The sequence below is a fragment of the Ornithorhynchus anatinus genome, chromosome 3 (genome assembly GCF_004115215.2).
Source record: "Ornithorhynchus anatinus isolate Pmale09 chromosome 3, mOrnAna1.pri.v4, whole genome shotgun sequence".
NCBI lineage: Eukaryota > Metazoa > Chordata > Mammalia > Monotremata > Ornithorhynchidae > Ornithorhynchus > Ornithorhynchus anatinus.
Genome location: NC_041730.1, coordinates 131,969,607 through 131,980,178, shown reverse-complemented (window position 1 = coordinate 131,980,178; position 10,572 = coordinate 131,969,607). Strand labels below are relative to the sequence as shown.

The 10,572-nt window shown below is 52.8% G+C and overlaps 1 protein-coding gene across 2 annotated transcripts in view; it reads left to right on the top strand.

Moving 5' to 3' along the window:
- Positions 1-9,954, top strand: part of PAOX (polyamine oxidase) — a 30,547-nt gene extending 20,593 nt beyond the window's left edge. For both annotated transcript variants that reach the window (XM_039911629.1, XM_029059903.2), the window contains exons 4-7: positions 1,055-1,307; positions 2,637-2,749; positions 3,674-3,831; positions 9,481-9,954. In XM_039911629.1, coding sequence (XP_039767563.1) covers positions 1,055-1,307; positions 2,637-2,749; positions 3,674-3,831; positions 9,481-9,618 — 662 coding nt within the window. In that variant the 3' untranslated portion in view covers positions 9,619-9,954. The remainder of the gene's footprint in view (positions 1-1,054; positions 1,308-2,636; positions 2,750-3,673; positions 3,832-9,480) is intronic.
- The last annotated feature ends 618 nt before the right edge of the window (positions 9,955-10,572 follow it).

Here is a 10,572-nt window from a genome sequence, read left to right as displayed (position 1 = left end):
GGGTAGAGCTGGGGATTGGGAATCGGGAGACCTGGGTTCTGATCCCAGCTCTGCCATTTTTTGTCATGGCATTTTAAGTGCTTACTCTGTGCCAGATACTGGACTGAACACTTTGGGCAAGGCACTTAACTTCTCCCGACCTCAGTTTCTTCATCTAGAAAATGGGGATTCAATACAGGTCTCCCTCCCCATTTATGTGAGCCCCATGAGGGACAGGGGCCGTGGGATGATTGTATCGATCCCACGACTTAGCACAGAGCGTCGTATTTGGTAAGCGCTTTAAAAATACCACAGGATTCATTCTTCCGCACCATTATTTTCCTGGCTCTGCATTAAGTCACTCAGTGTGCATTTTACAATTCTGACAATAGTTTAATTTTCCGGGTGTAGTTCTGTCACCTTTATTTTTAAGAAGTTAAAGCTTAAAGGGCAAAAAGGCATTTAACAAAGTAGAGTATTTCTGTTGATTCAAAGGGGGGAGGGAGGGTCATTTTCCGGGTGAAGGGCGAGGGGGGGGAGAAGTCCTGTAGTGTGAGAAGCAGGGTGGCTTGTGGATAGAGCACGGTCCTGGGAGTCAGAAGGACCCGAGTTCTAATCCCGGCTCTGCACTTTTCTGCTCCGTGACCTTGGGCAAGCCACTTCACTTCTCTGTGCCTCAGTTCCCTCAGCTGAAAAACGGAGATTAAGACTGTGAACCCCATATGGGACAGGGACTGTGTCCAACCCGATTTACTCGTAGGAACCCAGGTTCTCAGGACAGTACCGGGCACATAGTAAGCGCTTAACAGATTCCATAATTATCATTGTTGTCATTAGAGGTCAGGAGACGGGAGAGGGAAGGAAAATAGAGCCGAGGATTCGGCGGTCAGCTGAAGGTGGCCCTTTTCATCGGTGGTATTTATCTAGCGCTCGCTGTGTGCAGAGCACTGGACTAAGCACGCGGGAACTTTCCTCCTCGATCCCTTCACCGGGGGTTTCTGTCGGGGGCGTGTGGGCGGGCACGTCTCCGAACAATCCGTCCGGGCCGCGCTCACCGCCTCTGCGTTTCCCGCAGGTGTTCTCAAGGAGAAGCAGGACAGCCTCTTCCAACCTCCCCTGCCCCTTCCCAAAGTGGAAGCCATCAGGAAAATAGGCTTCGGGACCAACAATAAAATCTTCCTGGAGTTTGAGGAGCCGTTCTGGGAGGCGGACTGCCAGCAGATCGAGCTGGTGTGGGAGGACACGTCGCCCCTCGTCGACGCCGCCTCCGACCTGAAGGACACGTGGTTCCAGAAGCTCATTGGCTTCCTGGTCCTGCCGCCCTTTGAGTACGTAGACGTGTCCCCTCCCCTCAGGGAGCTGCCTGAGAGGCCCGGGACGCAGAAGAGCTTCCTGGAAACCCACTTAGACCCCACTCTGAGACACTGAGGGGTGACAGCTGCGTCGCTCAGTGGAACGAGCCCGGGCTTGGGAGTCAGAGGTCATGGGTTCGAATCCCAGCTCTGCCACTTGGCAGCTGTGTGACTGTGGGCGAGTCACTTCACTTCTCTGGGCCTCAGTGACCTCATCTGTCAAATGGGGTTGAAGACTGTGAGCCTCACGTGGGCCAACCTGATTACCTTGTATCTGCCCCAGCGCTTAGAACAGTGCTCTGCACATAGTAAGCGCTTGACAAATACCAACATTATTATTATTATTATTATTATTAATCCCGGCTCCACCCCTTGTCAGCTGTGTGACTTTGGGCAAAGTCGCTTCACTTCTCTGGGCCTCAGTGACCTCATTAAGACTCTGAGCCCCACGTGGGACAACCTGATTGCCTTGTGTCTACCCCAGCGGTTGGCACATAGTAAGCACTTAACAAATGCCATTATTATTATCGAGTGGGTGCTCAGTCAAGATAATAATAAAAATGACTGTGGCATTTGTTAAGCGCTTACTATGTGCCAGGCACTGTACTTAAGCACTAGGGTGGATCCAAGCAAATCAGGTTGGACGCAGTCCCTGTCCCACGTGGGGCTCACAGTCTTAATTATCTAAGTTATTCATTCAGTGGTATTTATTGAGTTCTTCCTGTATGCAGAGCACTGTAGTAAACGCTCAGGAGAGTACAAATAATAAACAGACACATTTCCTCCCCACAAGGAGTCTAGAAGGGGACATAGACATTAACGTGAATAAATATATGACAGGTATGCACATAAGAGTGGTGTGGGGATGGGAGGGGGAATGAAGAAAGGGAGCAAATCAGGGGGATGCGGAAGGCAGTGGGAGAAGAGGAAAGGGCAGGCCTCTTGGAGGAGGAGATGTGCCCCGTTGCGGGGTAGGGATTGTCTCTATTTGTTGCTGAATTGTACTTTCCAAGTGCCTAGTACAGTGCTCTGCACACAGTAAGCGTCGATAAATACGATTAAATGAATTAATTGTACTTTCCAAGCACTTAGTACAGTGCTCTGCACACAGTAAGCGCGCAATAAATACGATTGAACGAATGAATGGGCCTCCTATAAGACTCTGAAGGGCGGGAGAATAATTGGCGAGACTCCCAGGCCTGTGCTCTTTCCACTAGGCCAAGCTGCTTCTCTCTGCCCCAAGACGCCTTCTCACATTTCCCGCCAGCATCCCCCGTTCACGGAAGGGGCTTTCTCTCCCCACAGGACCGGGCACGTTCTCTGTGGGTTCATTGCCGGCCAGGAATCCGAATTCATGGAGACCCTTTCCGACGAGGAAGTGCTTTCCTCTCTCACACAAGTCCTCCGGAGAATGACAGGTATTCGCTCCGCCGCGGCCCTGAAAATAACTGAGGCGTGAGGGATGGGCCGTCCAGCGAAAGCACGGTGTGGAGGCCGAACCTGGGGCCTCCCAAAATTGCAGGAATTGTGGATTTCCGAGTCTGAGCCGAGCTGGGCGGGGGGAGAGGGGCCGGGACGATTCCTCAACAACGTCTGGCCGTGCGTTGGGGGCCGCGGGGGAGCTTTGGACGGCTGTTGGCGGTGGAAAGGGGAGGACGTTCTTCAGTCAATCGGGGGTATTTATTGAGCGCTTACTGTGCGCGGAGCACCGTACTGAACTCCAGGGAGAGTACAGTGTAACAGAGTTAGCAGAGACACACAACGAGCTTCCGGTCTTCAAAGTAAAACACCCCAAACCCTTCTTCCACCTCTCTTTTCCTGAAGCCTATCAGTGTTTGCTGTCCTGCTCCGGAGAACTTGTGTATTCTTTCCATATTCCAATCACTCCCACAATTTGACGGGGAGGAAGACATTAATATATATGATTAATTTTCAATCGGTCGTATTTGTTGAGCACTTACTGTGTGCAGAGCACTGTTCGGCGCACTTAGGAGAGGACAATAGAGCAATAAAGAGACGCAGTCCCCGCCCACAATGAGCTTACAGTCTGACGGGGAGGCACACATTACGGAGCACTTCCTGTGTGCAGAGCACTGTACTAAACGCTTGGAAGAGTAGAGCAATAAACAGACAATTCCCCGCCCACAACGAGCTGGCGGTCTAGAGGGGGAGACGGGCCATAATAGGCGCGAACAATTTGAAATCAGTCGTATCGATTGGGCGCTCTCTGCGCTGAGAGCGCTGTACCGCACGGCTGGGGGAGTACACGAGGACCCTAAAGGACGGATCCCCCCCGCCCCGGCCCCGACGAGGAGCTGACGGCCTGCGTCTCTGGGGTCCAGGGAACCCTCAGCTGCCGGCGCCCAAGGGCGTGTTGCGATCCAAGTGGCACAGCGCTCCGTACACCCGAGGCTCCTACAGCTACGTGGCCGTGGGGAGCACCGGCGAAGACGTCGACCTGCTGGCCGAGCCGCTGCCCGCCGACAGCCCCAGCCCCCAGGTGAGCTCGCCCGCGGCCGCCCGGGTGGACGGACCCGGGGCCCGCCGGCCTGCCGAGGGATGATAATGTTGGTATTTGTTCAGCGCTTACTGTGTGCCGAGCGCTGTTCTAAGCGCTGGGGGAGATACAGGGTAATGAGGTCGTCCCACGTGAGGCTCACAGTCTTCATCCCCATTTTACAGATGAGGGAACTGAGGCACAGAGAAGTGAAGCGACTTGCCCACCGTCACACAGCTGCCAAATGGCAGAGCCGGGATTCGAACCCAAGACACTTTCCCGGGCACTTTCCACGGAGCCACGCTGAGACCTGGGCCAAGTCGTTTCGCTTCCCCGGGCCGCCGGGACCTCATCTGTGAGATGGGCGTTTGATCCGCTGCTGCCCGGGGAAGCGGCCTGGTGGAGAGAGCTCGGGCCGGGAGGCAGAAGGACTTGGGTTTTGATCCTGGCACTTTCATTCCTCTTTTGATGATGTTTATTGAGCGCTCATCGTGTGCAGTGCACTGTACTAACCGCTCAGGAGAGGAGAAGAGAACTTAAGCAGACAGATTCCCTGCCCACAGCGAGCTCACAGTCTACACTTTGGACAAGTCACTTCCCATTGCTGGGCTTCAGGGACCTCATCTGTAAAATGAGAATTAAGACTGTGGAGTCCCACGGGGGACGGGGACTGTGTCCACCCCAATTTACTTGTATCTAACCCGACGCTTAGTACAGTGCCTGGCCCGCAGTAAGCGCTTAAAAGCAGCGTGGCTCAGTGGAAAGAGCACGGGCCTGGGAGTCAGAGGTCATGGGTTCGAATCCCGTCTCTGCCACTTGTCAGCTGTGTGACTTTGGGCAAGTCACTTAACTTCTCTGTGCCTCAGTTACCTCATCTGTAAAATGGGGATTAAGACTGTGAGCCTCATGTGGGACAACCTGATTACCCTGTATACCCCAGCCCTTAGAACAGTGCTCTGCACATGGTAAGCACTTAACAAATACCAACATTATTATTATTATTAAATATTTTTTTTAAAAAAATCCCTGTCCTCCCTCCTTGAGCCCCAAGTTGGACAGAGACTCTGACGTGATGATCTACTATCTACCCCCAGTGCTCAGTCTAGCGCTTAGCACCAATTTAGCACTTAAGTACCGTTATTATTATTCTCCGGGCCTCCGTTTCCTCATCCATAAAATGGGCATTAAGAGATCGACGCCCTTGTGGGACAGGGTTTGTGTCCAACCCGATTAGCATGTGCGTAAAGATAAGTGACACAGAGGAAGCGCCTTACAGATAGCATTTTTAAAAAACACATAAAATGAAATAGATGAGAGGTTAACCAGGGGAAGTGTTCTGGAGGGGATGTAACTTTAAAAGGCCATTGCCGGGGGGGTGGGGAGGGGACTGTGATCTGTCAGAAATCAAAGGGGAGGGTTTAAGCGAGAAACGGGCCGGGGCGGAGTGAAAAATGACACACAATCAAGTCGGTTAGCTGGGCAGGAACAAGAAGCGAGTGAGAGTCGGGGGCCGGTGGGAGAAGAGAGACGATAGGAGGGAGAGAGCCGATCGTGTGCCTCAAAGCTCTTGATCCAAAAGTCTCCGCCTGATGCCGAGAGGAATGAACAGCCACTGGAGATGTGTGCGGGATTAATTGATTAGGTTATTTATTATGCAGTAAGCATTGGGGTAGATAATCAAGTTGGACCCAGTCCCCGTCCCACATGGGGCTCGCAAATGATCCAGGCAGCCGAGAGAATTATGGACCGGAGAAGGGAAAGTTACTGGTCATTACCAGTCAAACCTCCAGTCGTTTTACTCTCGACATTTGCCCCGTCCGGTCTTTCTTGTCTCGTCTTGTGCCGTCGAGTCGTGTCCGACCCATAGCGACGGCACGGACACGTCTCCCCCAGAGCGCCCCGCTCTCCTGCAGTCATTCTGGTAGTGGATCCGTAGTTTTCTTGGGAAAAATATGGAAGCGGTTTACCCTGGCCGCCTCGCGTGCAGTAAACTCGAGTCTCCTCCCTCGACTCTCTCCCGTGCCGCTGCTGCCCAGAATGGGGGAGTTTGGACTTGTAGCCGATGGCCTGCCATTCGCTAGCCACTGGGCAAGCAAGGAATGGAATGGACAGGCCTCCACTTCACTCTCCCTCCTGTAGTCGAGACTGGTAGCGGACTGGAAACTCTCCAGGTGCCATCTTGAGGCGGGGGGGTCTTTCTTAGTAAGCTCGTATTTGTCGAGGTCATCATTCATTCCCGTGTGGCCTTCCCTTGTATTTGTCCTTCCTAAACTTCACCTTGTTTGGGTAGATGCATTTTCCTCATTGGTGAAGTCACTTTGAATCATTATTATTAGGAATAGTAGCAATAATAATATATTGGGACTCAGTAGTTGCCAAGCACTTTAATAATAATTATTATTATGGTACTGTTAAGCGCTTACTCTATGTAGAGCACTGTCCTAAGCGCTGGGGGAGATACAGGATAATCAGATTGTCCCACGTGGGGCTCACATTTTTTAATCCCCAGTTTTTGCAGAGGAGGTAACTGAGGCCCAGAGAAGTGAAGTGACTTGCCTAAGGTCACACAGCAGACAAGTGGCGGAGCCGGGATTAGAACCCACGACCTCCGACTCCCGAGCCCGGGCTCTTTCCACCGAGCCACGCTGCACTAGGCGCTGGGGTAAATACAAGATCTTTGCACGGCCGCTGTCCCACTTGGAGATCCCGGTGTAAAAGGGAGGGAGAGCAGGCATTTTATCCCCCTTTTACAGATGAGGAAATCGAGGCCCAGAGAGGTTAAGCGACTGGGCCGAGGTAACACAGGAAGGCAGGAGCGGAGCCAGGACTGTTGACACGCAGTCCCGCCCGCGCCCCTCCAAAGCGCTAGCCACCCTCCCCGATGCCGAGGATCTCGCCAGCTGGGGAACCGTCTCCAGTTCCTTACTCTGTTAGCCGTAAAATGAATGAATGAAAGAAAGAGGAAAGAGCCCCAGCCTGGAAGTCAGAGGACCCGGGTTCTAATCCCAACACTGCGGTATATGCCAAGTACCGTGCTAGGCGCCACTGGGGTCGACACAGTGTAAGTAGGTTGGACGTAATCGCCCCCCGCCCTCCACCCGGAGGTGGGGGGTGTCACAGTTTCGGGGGGAGGGAGAACGTGTATTAAATCTCCGTTTTACAGATGAGGAACCGAGGCCCAGAGACTGGCCTAAGCGACTGGCCTAAGGTCACACAGCAAACAAGTGGCGGGGTTGGGATTAGAACCCAGGTCCTCTGACTTCCAGGCTGGGGTTCTCTCCCCTTTGATTCATTCGTTCAATCAGTCGTATTTATTGAGCACTTACTGCGTGCAGAGGAATGTGCTGAGCACTTGGGAGAGGACAGTATAACAATAAACGGACAGATTTCCCGCCCACAGTGAGCTTCCGGTCCGAAGGGGGAGACTTGGCCACGTTGCTGTATTGCACGTAGTCAGGGAAAGACGCTGGTCCCTGAGAGAAACCGCCGGAGACATGTCTTCCTCCCTCTTCTTACTCTTCCTACCAGTTGGGAGACTCCCTTCCGTCTGAATACCATAGAACAGTCTGGCCAAAACTGGCCTTGCAGAAAAATCACGGGCCTGGGAGTCAGAGGACCTGAGTTCTAATCCTGGCCCTGCCACTTTCCTGCTGGACAAGACGCGTCACTTCTCGGTGCCTCACTTTCCTCACCTGAAAAATGGAGATTCAATCCCCTTTCTCCCTCTCATTTAAATTGGGAGCCCCACGTGGGACAGGGACCGTGTCCGACGTGATTGACTTGTTTTTACCCTGCTGCTTAGTTCAATGCTTGGCGCATAAGCGTGGCTCAGTGGAAAGAGCACGGGCTATGGACTCAGGGCTCATGAGTTCGAATCCCAGCTCTGCCACTTGGCTGTGTGACTGTGGGCGAGTCACTTCACTTCTCTGTGCCTCAGTTCCCTCATCTGTAAAATGGGGATTAAGACTGTGAGCCCCACGTGGGACAACCTGATTCCCCTATGTCTACCCCAGCGCTTAGAACAGTGCTCGGCACATAGTAAGCGCTTAACAAATACCAACATTATTATTATTATTATTAGTAAGTGCTTAGTAAATACCATCCTCCTCCTCCTCCTCCTCATTCTCTCTCAGATGGGCCATAGAATGATCTGTGGGATGGAATGAAATTTACCCAAATCTTGATGGAATCCATTTACTGCGCCTCCCGGGCCGTGGGGACCGCCACTACCAGGGGAAATTACATGTGCCACGTCTCGTGCCTCTCAAAACCTTTTTTTTCTGTTGTTCTGCACTTACCATGTGCAAAGCATTGTTCTAAGCGCTGGGGAGGATACAAAGTGATCAGGTTGTCCCCAGTGGGGCTCACAGTCTTCATCCCCATTTTACAGATGAGGGAACTGAGGCCCAGAGAAGTGAAATGACTTGCCCAAAGTCACACAGCTGACAAGTGGCTGAGCCGGGATTTGAACCCATGACCCCTGACTCCCAAGCCCGGGATCTTTCCACTGACCCAAGCTGTTTCTCTTGAAGCACCCTTATCGGGTACTTCCCGTGTTGGCATGTTCTGCTTTGCCAGGGAGTGGCTGGTCGACTACCTGGGGGACTTTGGACCAGCCGCTTAATTTCTCCAGGCCTCGGTTCCCTCAGATGCAAAATGGGGTTCAAACACCTGTCCGGCCTCCCCCCGGGGGCCGTGAGCCCCATGTGGGGCAGGGACCGTGTCTGATGTGATCACGTTGAGAAGCAACGTGACCAAGTGGCTAGAGCCCGGGCCTGGGAGTAGAAGGACCTGGGTTCTAATCCCGGCTCCGCCACTCGCCCTCTGTGTGACCTTGGGTAAGTCATTTCACTTCTCTGGGCCTCAGTTCCCTCCTCTGGAAAATGGGGATTAAGACTGGGAACCCCAGCTGGGACAGGGACTGCGTCCAACCTGATTAACTTGTATCTACCCCAGCTCTTAGAACAGTGTACGACACAGAGTAAGTGCTTAACAATACCATTATTATTATTGCGTGTACTCCAGTGCTTGGCCCGTAGTAAGCACTTCATTCATTATTTCAGTCATTTATTGAACGCTTACCCCCGTGAGCGCTTGGGAGAGTGCAATGGAGCAGTAAACGGACACTTTCTCTGCCCACAGCGAGCTTCCAGGCTGGCCTCACAAATACTGCGATGAATTACTGTCCTGGTCATTTATCGGGGCCTCTTCACATCACTTCACTTCTCTGGGCCTCAATTCCCTCGTCTGTAAAATGGGAATTAAAGACTGGGAGCCCATGTGGGACCAGACTATCTTGTAATAACAATAATAATAATAGTGGTTTTAATTAAGCGTTTATTATGTGCCAGGCACTGTTCTAAGTGCTGAGGTAGGTAATCAGGTTGTCTCATGTGGGGCTCCACTCTAAGTCCCCATTTTACAGATGAGGTCACTGCGGCCCAGAGAAGACTTGCCCGAGGTCACGCAGCAGACAAGTGGCAGGGCCGGGATTAGAACCCACGTCCTCTGACTCTCAAGCACCGGGCTCTTTCTGCTAAGCCACGCTGCTTCTCTAAGCAGTGGATCTCGCCCGGCATGTGGTGAGGGCTTATTAATTAGTAATTATTAATTAGTATCATTGATCCCCCCACCTCGGCCTTGGAAGCACAGGTGCTGTTTGCCGGAGAAGCCACCCACCGGACCTTTTACTCCACCACCCACGGCGCCCTGCTTTCGGGCTGGAGGGAGGCCGACCGTCTCATCGGCCTCTACGACCCGGAGTCCCAGCAGCACAAGCCCAAACTGTGAGGCCTCCCCCCGCTCCCCGCCTCCCCTCTGCTTCGGGCTCCTCTCCCTCGCCGCTGGTCCGACGACCGTCTGCTTGCCTCCCGTCAGCCGCCCCGTCCGACGGCCGCATCCTTTCTCCCGCCCAGCCCGGGCTCGCGGTGGGAATCCTAGCAGGGTGACCCTTCCGCTCTTCTTAACTTTTATCTCTTGAACCTGCCGTTCTCCTTCCTCTTCGAAAATCACCGCCCAACCCAACGGGAACAGCGGATCCTTCCTGGCCTGGAAGACTGGAAATAACAAAAGATTTGGCTACTCAAACACGCAAAATATCGCCCAAGCATAAAGTATTTAAAAGCATGGGTTTCCTCTTCTATTTCTTTCTTCCTCACTCGTTCATTCATTCATTCATTCATTCATTCATTCATTCATTCATTTATTCAATCGTATTTATTGAGCGCTTACTGTGTGTGGAGCCCTGTACTAAGTGCTTGGAATGTACAATTCGACAGCAGATAGAGACAATCCCTGCCCACTGACGGTCTTACAGTCTAAAAGGGGGAGACAGCAAAATAAAACAAGTAGACAGGCATCAATACCATCAAAATAGGTAAATAGAATCATACATAATATACACATTATTCATAAAACAGAATAAATACAAATATAGACAAGTGCTGTGGGGTGGGGAAGGGGGTAGAGCAGAGGGAAGGAGGAGGGGCGATGGGGAGGGGAGGAGGAGCTGAGGGAAAGGGGGGGGCTCAGTGTGGGAAGGCCTCTTGGAGGAGGTGAGCTCTCAGTAGGGCTTTGAAGAGGGGAAGAGAATTATTTTGGTGGAGGTGAGGAGGGAGGGAATTCCAGGACCGCGGGAGGACGTGGCCCAGGGGTCGGCGGCGGGATAGGCGAGAACGGGGGACGGTGAGGAGGTGGGCGGCGGAGGAGCGGAGCGTGCAGGGTGGGTGGTAGAAAGAGAGAAGG